The following is a 13,567-nucleotide window of genomic DNA, read 5'->3' as shown; positions in this document are numbered from 1 at the left end:
GTCTCCGAGAGCCTGACCGGCTCCAGGACTGGAGACGGGGACACAGGTCTCTAATCTCCTTCCCCAAGTCTCTGAGCAGAGCGTGGCTGCTGTCCGGCTGCGCAGACAGCAGAGGGGATAGAAGGGGACCTCTGTGCCCGAGGCCACCTTGAGGACGTTTGTGGGACAAGGGAGGGTCCCCCGAGCTGACTCATGGCCATCACACTTCATCAGAATGGAGCCAAGGGGGAAAGAAGGAAGCTCCCCCACACCAGTGAGTCCGGCCCTTCCCAGCACCGGCCCTCAGGGCATCTCATCCTTGGGGCCCCCATGCCTCCCCCCCGTGGGTCTCCAGCTATCCCCCAGTGTTCCCCTCCAGCCAAGCCCCTTCCTCTTCTCTCCCTCACATCTGTCCTGCCTCCCCAGGGTCCCCCATCCTACTTCGGGATGGCCCGCCCGCTCCCACCACGCCTGCCAAGGTCTCCCCTAGCCTCTCCCCCGTAGGCCCCTGACCCCAATGAAGCGCATCCCACCCAGAAGAGCGGGCTGTTGGCCCCAGTGTGTTTGCCCCCACCCCCGCAGCGCTGCAGAGACTCCTGAGCTGGGGGCTGCCTGTCCCCTGCAGCCGTTTCCTGCAGCGACAGCCCCGCACGTTTCCTGTTGCCGCCTTCCTGCTGGGCGCAAGCACCGGCGGGCTCCTGGCCATGGGTGAGTGTGGGCAGAGCCCGGGGGGCAGGGACCCGCCTCCTGATCGTCAGCTTGACCCGCACCCTCAGGTCTGTTTCAGCTCCTGGTGAACCCCATGGACATCTACGAGGGTCAGAAGATGGTGGCGTTGTACGGCGTGGTGGGTGAGTGCTGGCTGAGGACGGGGACCCTCGAGAGGCCTGTGGGGCAGGCCTGGGGAGTCCCGGCCCAGGAACGGATCTGATCTTGTTTCTTGTGCACCGAGTATCCCAGCCCCAGCCTCCTCTTGGGCTTTGAGGGGAGATCCCAGGAGAAGGGGCCCCAGTCTATGGAAGAAACCTGACCGGTCCTTGTCCCCTAGGGGCCTCCCCAACCGGAAGGACTCCATGTTCTCCACAGGGTGCCCCATGGCTCCCAACCTCGCTGGCCTTGTGTCTTGCTCCTCCCAATTAATTCTGTTGGTTCATTCATTCACTCACACCTCCATTCGTTCATTCAGCCCTCTCGGGGCCCCCGTAGCGGCTTCTAAGGGTGCGAGGTCGAGGGGCCCCCAGTGGAGAGAGAGAGGGAAGAAGGAGCCTTTCTGGGGATGACGAGGAGGCGTGATGGGAGGATGCCGGGCTGCGGGAAGGGGCTGGTAGTCAGGGAAGGCTTCTTGGAGGCGACACTGGGGAGGGAGCCTCGTGCGGGCGCTGCGGGGCCGGGAGAGGAGCCCATGAGCAGGTGGATTAGCCACAGAGAAAGCCGGCTGTCTCCCGCAACAGCCACTCTCAAGGCCGAGCAGTCTTTGGACTTTGGATAATTCAGCCCCAGTCCACCCCCCACGGACCCAGTTTCCCTCCCTGTTTGGCCTGGTGGCCGCTGGTCTTCAGGTCACGCAGGAGCGGCCTCAAGTCCAGGCATCTCCTCTTCAGCCATCGATGCTGGAAGACGGGAACATTCCTTCTCTATGTCTCCTTTAAGAAAGAGGAAAATGTTCCCGTCCCCCCGGCCAGCGTCGCCGCGCTGCCTGTTCCAGGCCGCCCGGCAGGGCCCTCGCCCACTCACCCCGGAAACCGACCTGTGTGGGCAGCCCCAGGACCACAACGGGCCCCGGGGAGGACCTCTCCCTCCGACCCTTCACTTGCTGCCTATTTTCAATACGAGATCCTGTCTTGCTTCCGCGAGGGCGACTGTTTCTCGGGTTGGAAGGGTCCAACCCAGGCTGTACCCAAATCCCACCTCGAAGCCCTCTCCAGCGCCCCTGCCCCCAGGCCCCCAACTGCTGGGGGTTGGGGTCCCCCAGTGACGGGGGCGCGGCCGCCCTGTCCTTTCCCTGCTTCCTTCCCTCCTGGTTCTTCTGCTGTCAGAAGGGATCAGAGGAACGGGGCCAGAAGCCTGAGGTCGTCGGTACCGGGAGAGCCCCACTGCCTCCGGGTGGCAAGCCGTCCCCCCCCGGGGCCTCGGGGCCCTTCCGTGGGGTCCCCAGGAGCTCTGTGAGGCCCTCGGAGGTCCGGCCTCCTGCTGAGAGTGGTTCTGTGCGGCTGACGTCACCGAGCTGCCGCCGCCCGCACGGGCTGCCCTCGGAGGGGAGGAGCTCCCTGATGGCGGGAGGCCTGCTGCCCTCCAAAAGGCCCACTCGTCCCCGAGAAAGTCCTCCATCCTTGCCCTGCCAAAGTAGGAGAGCAGGCACCTTGCCGCTGCCCCCTCCCTGCCGGGCTGAGAAGTGAGCAAGGCTCCCGGGGCACGTCCCCCGCCCGCCCCAGAGGCCCTGCCAGCGCCCAGCCGGCCTCGCCTTCCACGCCGGACTCACGTGGCCACGCAGGGCCACCGTCCCCTCCGCCCCGTCTCTCTGGGGTCCCGTGAGGCTCGCACTCGGCCTGGAAGTGAAGCCCCACCCTCTCCTCAGACCACCCCCGCTATGTCTGCCTACTCCAACTTCTTCTCTTCTAGAAAGTACTGATTTCTTTTCTTTTTTTTTTTTTTTAAAGATTTTATTTATTTATTTGACAGAGAGAAATCACAAGTAGATGGAGAGGCAGGCAGAGAGAGAGAGAGAGAGAGGGACGCAGGACTCGATCCCAGGACCCTGAGATCATGACCTGAGCCGAAGGCAGCGGCTTAACCCACTGAGCCACCCAGGCGCCCATGATTTCTTTTTTTTTTTTAATTTATTTATTTGAGAGACAGAGAGAACCAGAAGGGGAGGGTGAGAGGGAGAAGCGACTCCTCGCTGAGCAGGGAGCCCGATGCGGGACTCGGTCCGGGAACTCAAGGACCATGACCTGAGCCAAAGGCGGTTGCTTAACCAACTGAGACCCCAAGGCGTCCTAGAAAATTCTAATTTCTGGCCTTGTCTTTGTATCTACTGGTTGGTAGAGGGCCAGAGACGAGTTTCGCCCTGCTGGTGAGCCCAGAGAGGGCGTTGCAGACCCCCGGAGCTCTCTGGAGAACCAGGGCGACTACTTGCCAACTCCCTTAGCTTGAATCCTTGGCCAGAAGGCCAAGACCATGAAACAAACCCCCCCCCCTTTTTTTTAAAGATTTTTATTTATTTGACAGACAGATCACAAGTAGGCAGAGAGGCAGGCAGAGAGAAAGGAGGAGGAGGCAGGCTCCCTGCTGAGCAGAAAGCCCGATGTGAGGCTTGATCCCAGGACCCTGGGATCATGACCTGAGCCGAAGGCAGAGGCTTAACCACTGAGCCACCCAGGTGCCCCGAAACAAACCCCTTTTGATGTCTATTATCCCATGATTGGGTGAGAAAATCCCGATTTCCCCCAGGGGCTGGGGCAGGGACAGGTGGCTGGCCTTGAAGGAAACTCCAGTTGTGTTAGCCAGGAAGAGGGCAGACCCTCGGGCGGGCGCAGCAGACAGGGCTCCCAGCAAACCTGTGTGACCAGGTAAGGCCAGCCAGGTGAGGAGCCACACTTCGGGCAGAGGCAGGATGAGCTTGGCCTGTTCTAGGGCTGGCCCGAGGCCTGGGTGTGGGGGGGGGTGGACGGGCAGGCCATGGGCTGAGCAGCCCTAAGCCAGCAGGGGCTCCATCAAGGGGGTCCGTGGACCCCACTAAGGGAGCTCGGACTGGACCCCACCTCTGGTGGAAAGTCCATAGCTGGTTTGAAGCAGAGAAGGGACAAAGTCAGAGGCTGTGTGTACAAGACCACTCTGGCCACCTTGTGAAAACCCAAATACAGAGGGGAGGCAGGGGACCGGTTAGGCCCCGCGAAAGGTGACGGGGACCCCACAAGAGCTGGGGAGACAGAGGGAAGAAGCGGGGACTTGGCTCCGACGATGGCCAGCGCTCCATCGCACAGGAAGCCACTGGGTTCCCTGCCCAGCTCTGCCGTCCCTCTGGCCTGGAACGCTGTCCTGTCTCCCAACGACACGTCCCTCGTCTTCCGGCCCCCGCCGACCCGTCAGCCGCTGCGTCCGGCCTTCGCAGACCCACGCTCCGCACAGAAACGCCGGCTCCCGCCGTGCCCCCACAGCCCTGGAGAAGGGCCTCCCTTGTGCACTCGGGCCGTAGTCATCCGTTAACTCGCTCACTCTCTCCCTGAATTCTGAGCTCCGCGGAGCTCTCCGTGTCCTTGCGGGGACCACAGGGAGACACCTGTGAAGCTGTTAACACCACCAGGAGGTCCATGATTAAGCTAAAATTAGAGACGGAGATAGTGATTGGGATGGGGTCAGAGCACGGGAACAGGGAGGCGGCTGTGAGCACGAGTGACGGTTTCCAGAACTTTCTCTGGCACTCCCTGCCCCCTCGCCACCTGGGTAGTGTGTGAATCCAGCCTACCAAAGAGGGAAGAATCCCCTTCCCACACACACACTCGACCCTCCATCACTGGCCATGGCTCTTGGACCTCCGGTGTCCCTCCACGCCCCTCCTGAGCCGCCGTGCAACGGAGCTTGGGAAAGGGCTGTTCACATGAATGAGCGGCCTCCAAGGGCGATCAGAGCCGGTGCCCAGCGTCAAGAAGGCAGTGCGGTTCTGGGAAGAACCTGGGGGGCGGGTGCCATGCTCAGCCTGGTGGGTCAGGCTGCACCCTCACTCCCCCTCGCCACCTGCTGGTCTCTCCCGACAGGCTTGGGAGCTGTGGGCTGGGGGACCTCCCCTCACATCCGCTGCGCCAGCCTCCTGTTAGTGCCCAAGATGCTGGGCAAAGAGGGCCGGCTCTTCGTGCTGGGGTACGCCTTGGCGGCCATGTATGAGGGTGAGTGTGTGTCCCTGGGGATAGTGTGTGACTGGGCGGGCCACCCGGCGAGACCCAGGTGGGTGAAGGGGAATGAGTGGGGGCCCGATGGTAGCTGTGTGCCTCTGAGAGTTCCTCCACGTCTCTGGGCCTCCTCGGCTTACACGGGGAAAATCAACCCAGTGATGAGCCGGCTGCCCTCTCCCAGGCTTCGGGGCCCCCTCATACAGTTCTAGAAGGCGGTCACCCACTGCACACAGACTGGGGGTGAAGGGGGCCTCTGGAGAGCAACTAGCTCCAGAGGGAGACCCACGAGGGCACCTTCCCGCCAGGACCTGTGACCAACCTGCGCTACAACCTCAATGAGGTGGTCGTGTCGCTGGGCTGCACAGTGGAGCTGCAGGTCAACAACACCCGGGCGGCCTGGCGCGTCTCCACGGCCCCGCTGCGTGCAGTGTTCAAGGACCTGCTGGTCAGGACCCCACGTGTGGGCAGGGCCGGGCCCCTCTGCCCCGGGGTGCCGGCATGGCTGCCTTCAAACATTGCAGGACGTGCCCTGGGCACTAGACAGTGGGGAAAGCCCCTGCCCCCGGTCATGGGACCTGCACCCCCCCATTTCCAAACACCTGGGCAGGTGGCACTCTGGGTAGCTGAACTAGAATGTCAGGAAATCGGGGGCCGTGGCCTTGAGCACTCAGGAAGCCTGGAGGCCCCGGGGATTGCGGAATGGGGCTGTGGAGGCCTGGAGGCTGCGGGCGTGGGAGAATTGGCGCGTCGATGAGCTGGGGAGTCAGGTGACATCGGGGACACTGGAACTGAGGACCCTGAGATGGCATAGTGGTCTGGGAGGCTCATGCGAAGCCCCAGGGCTTGGGGAAGCTTCCGTAGCTAGCGGGGATCTGAGACAGAGGCCGGTGGAGGAGCTGGGTGGGGGGCAGAGCAGAGGCCACTGGTCGCAGGGAAAGGTGGTAGGGGGCTGTCCCCAAGACTGAACAGTGGAGCATGAGGTGAGAGGCTGTCTAGGGCCTGGGCTCTGCCTGGGCCTGAGGGAAGAGCCCAAAGTTTAGCCAAAGGGGCAGGAAAGGCTCCTTCCTCTGCAGCCGCTCCTACCTCCCTGTCCTCACCCCCCAACCTCAGGGCAGCAAAGATTCACTGCGAGCCGGGACTCAGAACATCTCCAAGTCCTTCGAGGAGCTGGATGCCCAGGTGAAGAGTGACGCGGGGTTCGTGCCCGAGGACGCGTCGGGCTCCGACCCCACAGCCCGCAGGGGGGCGAGCCAGGGAGCCCTTCCTCCCCGGCGGCGCGCACTGTCCACCCAGAAGATGTACGAGCTCAAGACCAAGCTGCGCTGCTCCTGTGAGGGGCGTGGGGGGGCGTCGGGGGCGTGCCGGGGGCGGGGCTCCAGGCAGGCCACCAGGGGACCTCACCTGCCCCTGCCTTTCCGCAGACGTGGTGGACCAGGCCATTGCCAGCTGCCGCCGCTGGTTTGACCGGAAGCACCAGCAGTGCCTGCAGCGCATCTGGGTCCCGCTGCTCCGGGACCTGCTCTGCCTGCCGATGAAGTTCAAGTTCTTCTGCAGCATCGCCAAGGGTCAGCGGGGCGGTGGGAGGGCGGGCGCAGGAGCCCAGTCCTCGGGGACACTGGGGGGTGCAGGCGAGCCTGGGGGGCAGCCTCGCGGCCATGGGGGGGACCTTCCCAGGGACCTCTGCTTCTGCCTCTCTGCCTGGAAGACGGGCCTAACGATAGCCTATGAGGGGGCTCCGAGGTGTGAGGGAAGAATACAGGAGCCGAGCTGTGCTTCCCTGTGCCTGTTGCCACCCGTGTTCACAGTCGGCGTGGTCACATGGTTACACACCGACGAGCCGGATGAGGGGAAGTCAGGCCTTGTGCCCAGGACGCGGGACTCACGGAGCGTGGAGAGGGGTGGACAGGCAGCCGGGGCAGATGGGGTCCTCAGGCCCTGGGGGCGAGAGGCGGGCACAGGCCCCTGACCTCCCCCCCCCCCCCCCCCCGCCATCCCCGGTAGCGATGGAGGTTTGGTGTCGTCACCGAATCCCCGTGGAAGGGAACTTCGGGCAGACCTACGACTCCCTCAACCAGTCTGTTCACGACCTGGACGGGGACTTCTCAGCCACTATCGAGCTCAAGGTAGGAGGCAGGGGGGTGCCCGGGCTGGGAGGGAGCGAGGGAGAAGGGGCGAGGGCACAGGCCTGCGGAGAGCAGGTGACAAGAGGACGGAGGGGCACGAGGACGGAATGTGGTGGTGCTGGGGGACGGGGGGGGGGGGTGTGCTGAACCTGGGTGGGCAGGGACCTGCCTCTGAGACCCGATGGCCAGCCTGGCCAGAGAGGGTGTCGGCCCGGATGGGCGCAGGGGAGCAGGACCACGGGGAGGAGGGGGCCGCACCTAGCCCCCTGCGTCTCCTCCACACGGGGGGTCCCAAAAGTCCTGGGAAGAGCTGGGGGTCACGAGCGGGGTGCCGGGGCAGAGACGCCCAGGAGGGCTGTGTCTGCCCTGTGCCCCTCCCCCCAGGAGGAGAAGCGGGCCGCAGTGGTGGGCGCCGACACCAGCTGGGAGCACGTGAGCACGGAGCTGCGGGGCTACGTCCGCCAGCAGGAGGCCCGGCTGCAGTGGGCGCTGGGGCTGCTGCACGTGCTCTTCTCCTGCACCTTCCTGCTGGCACTGCACGCGTGAGCCCACCGGCCCGACGCCCCTTCCTCCCGGGGTGGCCCCGGCACGGGGGACGCTGGCCCGCCCTCCGCCACCTGGAAAGGGAGCCAGTCTTCACCGAGCTGCCTCCCTCGGCCTCCGTCCCAGCGCTGACTGTCCCCTGACGGCGCTGCCTGCCGTGTTCCCCTTGGTTCTGACCCTGCCCGTCTCTACCGCCCACCCTGCCCGTCTCTACCGCCCACCCTGCCCGTCTCTACCGTCCAGCCCTGCCCGTCTCTACCGCCCGCCCTGCCCGTCTCTACCGTCCAGCCCTGCCCGTCTCTACCGTCCAACCCTGCCCGTCTCTACCGTCCAACCCTGCCCGTCTCTACCGCCCGCCCTGCCCGTCTCTACCGCCAACCCTGCCCGTCTCTACCGCCAGCCCTGCCTTCATTTCCGGCCTCACTGGCAGCTACTTTCCCTCCATTTGGACCAAAGTCCTCAACCCCACCCAGCGGGGCGTCCAGCTGGGCAGTCCCGGGCCTCACTCTGTTTCCCTGCTGACCTCTGGACCCTCCGTTTCCTGTCCCCACCCCCAGATGCCGGAGACAGGCAGGGGCTGGGCAAGGGCGGCCACAGGGGGCTCCGGCCCCATCTGCCCCTTCCGTGGGGCAGGTGAGCGCGCCGTTCGGTGTGTGCCAAGGGCCCCGTGGGAAGACAGAGTGAAGGAGCCTTCCTCTTACCCTCAAGACGCTGGTGGTCTAGTGGAGGCCAGAGGGGCACTCACGGGGCACCCTGTGGTGGGTCGGAGGGCCGTGCGAGGGCGGGGCTCCCGGAACGGGGCGGGAGCTGAGGACAGGCCCCTGTAAGAGCCATTGTCAGTGGGGAGCCAAGGTCAAGGCGAGGAAGACTGTTCTCTTGGGCAGGGACCAAGGCTTCTGTGGGATGTGGAGGGCAGAGGCTGGGCTGAAGGACTGGGCAGGCGCAGGCGGGGCCCCGAGAGCTGGCCAAGCCCTGCAGGCTGGAGGCCAGGAGGCTCAGGTGGATCGGGGGTTAGAGGGCCGCGCGGGGCACGGCAGGACGCCGGCCTGAGACGGAGGCAGGAAGGGGAAAGGTACAGCAGGTCTCCGGGGCCGGCTCCGGGAGGGAAGGAAGGAGGCACTGAATCCGCTTCCCCGCTTTCGACCTGGCGAGGTCGCTGGCCGGAGGGGCGGGGAGGGGGGTGGGCATAGCCGGCCAGAGGGCAGGGCCAGGCAGGGCACGGCCCATCTCCCCACACGGGGGCGCTCACAGGCTGGCCTGCAGGGGACTGCTCCCTCCGCCTGAGCCCTCCCAGAGGGTTTTGACAGGGTCTCAGAACCCCTGAAACTTAGGTTGCACAGTTGACGGGGCTGATTTAGAGTAACGCGGCTTTAAACACATCTCCGATAACGAGCATGTTTCCTTAGCAAACCAAAGCGCTACGTGGGACTTGGACTTGGGTGTGCACAGAGGGGTACTTGTGTACAAAACAGAAAACAGCCTCGAGGGTGTGTTGGGGAGAGGAGAAATGCAGGTGGGGGCATGCGTTTTGCTTGAAGTGACCCCCAGGAGATGTTCTGCGGCTCAGGCGAGAGGCAGATGTGGGAGTCAGGCGTGATGGCTGGTGGCTCTGCAGCCTTGAGGGCCTTCCCACCTGTCTGTGTCTTTGCTCCTGCTGTTTCCTCTGCTTGAAATCCATGCCTGAGACCCCTCCCTTCCCAGCCAGGCATGCGACCCAACCCCCCGCCGCCTTTTCACCCGTGTCTCCTCGCCGTGGGGTGCCCGCCCTGCCCCAGATGGCCCTGTGTCTCCACCTGGGACATACACAGCATTCAGTGCAGGCTGGGGGGTCTGGGGAACGCCCCAGCATCTAGGAAGCCCACAGTGGGGGGTGGTCGAGGACAGCCTGGAGGACACAGAGACGTCCTCGTACACAGGTGCTTCTCCTACATGGACAGTTACAACCGCGACATTCGCTTTGACAACATCTACATTAGCACCTACTTCTGCCAGATTGACGAGCGCAGGAAGCAGCTGGTGAGGGGGCCCAGCCCCGGCCAAGGGGGCCCTGTTGCGTGTCCTCCTGAAGCAGGAGGGCAGAGGGCCGAGGGGAGGGGATCCCGGTGTCCCCCACCAGCTGGACATTTTACCAGGGCAAACGGACGCTGTTGCCACTCCGCAAAGCTGAGGAGAAAACTGTCATCTTCCCCTGGAGTCCCTCCGTGCAGGCCTCGGAAATGAGAAACCTGGTGAGGAGGCCATGGGGGCAGGTCTGGGGGCTCCAGCCGCAGCCCAGGGCACGGGTCCCGGAGAGGGCCCGGGCAGGGCGGGCGGCGCCGCCCAGCTCAGGCCCGCGGCTCCTCGGCAGGTGAGGGAGCTCGTGGAGACGGTGCCCGTGCTGCTGCTGCTGCTGCTGCTGTGCGGCCTGGACTGGGCCCTCTACTCCATGTTCGACACCATCCGCCACCACTCCTTCCTGCAGTACTCCTTCCGCAGTGAGCCCTCGCCCCTGCCCCTGCCCCCGGCCGCCACCTCTTCCAGCCCCGCGTGGGGTCCGATCTCGGGCCTGCTGGCCTCAGTTTCCAAGCCTCCTTTATATCTGCAGCAGGGAGGGGTTAGCGCTCAGCGGACGGAGGGAACCCCCCCCCGGGACCCCGTCCTCGTCCTGCCCCAGCCTCCTAAACTGCAACCCTTTCCTGACCGCCCCCACCACGGCCTTAGGCAGCCACAAACTGGAGGTGAAAGTCGGGGGGCGCTCCATGCTGGCCCGGCTGCTTCGGAAGACCATCGGAGCCCTCAACACGTCCTCGGAGACGGTGATGGAGTCAAACAACATGCGTGAGCGACATCCAGCGTCCGGGTTAGAGCAGCTGCGGGGGGGCACCGGGCTCTTTCCGAGGCGTCCCAAGAGGGGCCCTCGGAGCAGGAAACATCAGGTGGACCCCGAGTTGCTAGAAGGTGACAGCTTGGGGTCCGACGGCTGGAGGATCTGGGGCCTTGGCGACAGAGGGTGCCAGCGCCCCGGAACCACGCTGTCCGACAGAGTTTTCTCCCGCATCTGTGCCCTGTCAGGGGACTAGCCTCAGGAGCCGGGTAGCCCTGGGCTGGAGAGGGCGGCTCCGCAGGGAAGAGGGCGCAGGCCCGCGGAGCCCTGACAGGCCGCCCTGCCGCAGCCTGCCTGCCCCAGCCCCTGAGCCTGGACGCCTGGGCGTACGTGAGAGCGGCGCTCCCCATCGGCCTGCTGCTGTGTCTCTGCGGGCTCCAAGCCTTCGCCTACCGGCTCCGGAGGGTCATCGCCGCCTTCTACTTCCCCAAGGTACCCTCTCCCCAACACCCTCAGGCCTGCATCCAGCCCCCCCCCCGCCCCCACTGCAGTCTGCAGGGGGCACTGTCCTGTCCCTGACCCCCTGTTCCCGGCCCCAGCGGGAGAAGAAGCGGGTCCTGTTCCTCTACAACGAGCTCCTAAGGAAGAGAGCAGCGTTTACACAGCTGAGGAGGGCTGCCATCCTGAGGCAGGCTCGAGAGCAGAAGGCTCCGGTAAGTGCAGGCCTCCTTCCCGTGGCTCCTGGGGTGGTGACGACCCCGCGGCAGGGGCCTCTCCCCTCAGTCCATCCAGCCACAGGGCCCTAGGCCCACGGAGCCCAGTGAGTTCTGACGGGAGAGGTGCCAAGGGCCCTGGTCATCCAGCTCCCGGGGGTCAGGGCTGAGTCCACCTCTCCCCCAGGATTCGGCCCAGCCTGAGACACTCAGTGGGCCGTGAGGACGCAGGCAGAAAAGGGGAATCCGATTTGAGGTCTGGCTAAAAGAAAGCAAGGGGGCTCCATCGGAAGCAATGGACTGAAGGCAATCCACAGGTTCTACTGAGTGTCTCTGGGGGAGGTGGGGAAACTGGGGGGCTCGGGGTGCATTCCAGAAGGCGTCAAGAAGGGCCACGTGGGATAAGGAGAAAGCGCAGAGCCAGAAGAATTGGGTTCCAGTTACACTTCCTCATTATGCTGGGCGACCTTGGCTATGGTCCCCACCAGACCTCAGTGTTCCCCTCTGAAGGTCAGGGAGCTTGGAGAGATGTGTGAGACCTGTGCAGTGATCAGCAACAGTGTGGCAGGGGCCGCAGGCTGCTGGCGCGAGAGGGCCTGGATTTCAATCCTGGCTCCCTTCTTTATCGCCCTGACAACTGGGATCTGGAGTACTTGCTAATTGCTGGGCCTTGGTTTTTCCCTTCTTTTTTTTTTTTTTAAAGATTATTTATTTATTTATTTGACAGAGATTGATCACAAGTAGACAGGCAGGCAGAGAGAGAGAGGAAGGGAAGCAGGCTCCCCGCCGAGCAGAGAGCCCGATGCGGGACTCGATCCCAGGACCCTGAGATCATGACCTGAGCCGAAGACAGCGGCTTAACCCACTGAGCCACCCAGGCGCCCTGGTTTTTCCCTTCTGTAACCCGGAGTGAGCTGCCACTCCATCTGGTTGTTGTAAGGACTGAGGGAGTCTCGGTCCTGAGGAGCCGGCATCTAGCAAGTTCCATGCACAGGCTAGTTGTCAGCGTGTGACCTTGGGCAAGAAACAGCCTCTGCGAGCCGTTTTCTCATTTGAAAAAGAAACGATGATGACAATGCCCACCTAACGGGGTTATTGTTGGAGTGAGCTAATTTATTTACCCTTTCTTAGTATGGGACCCAACATCAAAAAAAAAAAAAAAAAAAAAAAGGAAAGAAGAAATAAAAAAGAAAAAGAAAGAAGAGAATGACAGCCGTTCTTAGCCCGGCAGAGCCCCTAAAAGTGAGAGAGACCCGCTTTGCCTGACTTTCCCTCCAGGGCCTAAATCCCCCAGCCCACATCACATAGAGGCTAAAAGCCTATGAACAAGTGGCTGTGATGCCGTGAGAGGTCGTGACGTCAGCCGGCTTTCGGGGGTGGCAATGAGAAGGGCATCCGTCCCAAGCTAAGGGAATAGAATGTGCGAAGACTCAGAGCCCAGAGCGAATGTCAAAGGCCAGGGTCAGTCTGAGAGGCTGGCGCAGGAGCTGCCAGGCTCGAGCTGGGGCAAGTCCGAGCAGAGGCTGGAGGGGACCAGAGCATGGACGGCCCTGCAGGCCAAGGCCAGGCCTTCTGCCTTTGCAGGGGACCTCCTCTGCGGTTTCCAGAGCGAAGGCCGCCCTGATAAGGTGGCCTGCAGAGGGGAATTCCTGGTGACTGCGAGGCGAGAGGGTGGGAGCACGGTGAACCAGACCTGCGTTCTGGAATGCGGGGACCGGAGCCAGCCAGGTTGGCTGCTAGCTCTCTGCGCGCCTGGGGAACTCACTGGCCGCTGTCCCGCCCGTCGAGGGGAGAACGCGGCAGGGATGGTGGCGGGCGCCCTGCTCCCTTCCCGGCCCACTGGGACGGCCAGATAAGGCGGCTGGCGGGGAGTGGGAGCTGCGCCCCGAGTCTCCATCCCCGAGCGGGGGAGGGCCGCGCTGGGCACGACCGCCCCGGCCGGCGTGCGGCGCCCTCGCAGCCCTCTCTCCGCGCCTCCCGGCAGCGCCCCCGCCTGACCGACGTCCTGCACCGCCGCTGCCCGCTCGCGCGCCGCTGGCTGCGCCGCCGCTGCGTCGTGTGCCAGGCGCCCGAGACGCCCGCCGCCTACGTGTGCCCGACGCCGGACTGCGCGGCCGTGTACTGCCGGCCGTGCTGGGACGACGTGCGGCGCCGGTGCCCGGCCTGCACCCCGCGCGAGGAGCTCTCGTCCTCCGCCTACAGCGACAGCGACGACGACGCCACCTACGCCGAGTGAAGGCGCGTCCTGCCCACCCGCCCCTGCGCGATGAATAAAGGCCCGCACGCCCCCGACGCCCGCGCTTCCCAGGGCTCTGACCCGCAGTCCGCAGACCCCGGCCGCCGACGTGACGCGGGAGGGCGGCGGGGCCGCGAGGACCGGTCCGGCCCCGGGAGACGCGCGGCGCAAGCGGGTCGGACCCGGCCTCGGCTCCCTCCGCGCGCGGCAGCGGGGAGGAGGCGGGGGCGAGCGACGCGGGCTGTCCGCGGGCGGGGCCGGGCCCTCCGGGGGCGGGGCCG

At 64.6% G+C, this 13,567-nt stretch overlaps 1 protein-coding gene across 4 annotated transcripts; it reads left to right on the top strand.

Moving 5' to 3' along the window:
- The first annotated feature begins 3 nt into the window (after positions 1 to 3).
- On the top strand, positions 4 to 13,537 carry DCST1 (DC-STAMP domain containing 1). 4 transcript variants are annotated; one of them, XM_032319307.1, is made up of 16 exons: positions 4 to 253; positions 562 to 687; positions 756 to 830; positions 4,734 to 4,862; positions 5,174 to 5,313; positions 5,979 to 6,198; positions 6,290 to 6,433; positions 6,870 to 6,991; positions 7,376 to 7,533; positions 9,451 to 9,550; positions 9,667 to 9,762; positions 9,882 to 10,008; positions 10,235 to 10,373; positions 10,687 to 10,829; positions 10,937 to 11,050; positions 13,035 to 13,537. In XM_032319307.1, the coding sequence occupies exons 1-16, from the start codon at positions 193 to 195 to the stop codon at positions 13,322 to 13,324; spliced, it is 2,184 nt and encodes a 727-aa protein (XP_032175198.1). In that variant the 5' UTR covers positions 4 to 192; the 3' UTR covers positions 13,325 to 13,537. The 4 variants fall into 4 exon arrangements, with proteins under 4 accessions (XP_032175198.1, XP_032175200.1, XP_032175199.1 ...); XM_032319309.1 differs by having other exon boundaries at positions 484 to 687; XM_032319308.1 differs by having other exon boundaries at positions 5 to 253; positions 10,235 to 10,351.
- The last annotated feature ends 30 nt before the right edge of the window (positions 13,538 to 13,567 follow it).

Source organism: Mustela erminea, chromosome 17 (assembly GCF_009829155.1).
Source record: "Mustela erminea isolate mMusErm1 chromosome 17, mMusErm1.Pri, whole genome shotgun sequence".
Taxonomy (NCBI): Eukaryota; Metazoa; Chordata; class Mammalia; order Carnivora; family Mustelidae; genus Mustela; species Mustela erminea.
This window is presented reverse-complemented; position numbering and strand designations above follow the sequence as displayed.

Excerpts from the sequence above, each read along its gene's own strand:
- DCST1 (XM_032319307.1), top strand. The coding sequence starts at position 193 with ATGGCCATCACACTTCATCAGAATGGAGCCAAGGGGGAAAGAAGGAAG. Across the intron at positions 6,434-6,869 it reads CTTCTGCAGCATCGCCAAGG|CGATGGAGGTTTGGTGTCGT; the intron begins GTCAGCGGGGCG and ends CATCCCCGGTAG. Across the intron at positions 10,009-10,234 it reads CCTGCAGTACTCCTTCCGCA|GCAGCCACAAACTGGAGGTG; the intron begins GTGAGCCCTCGC and ends CCACGGCCTTAG.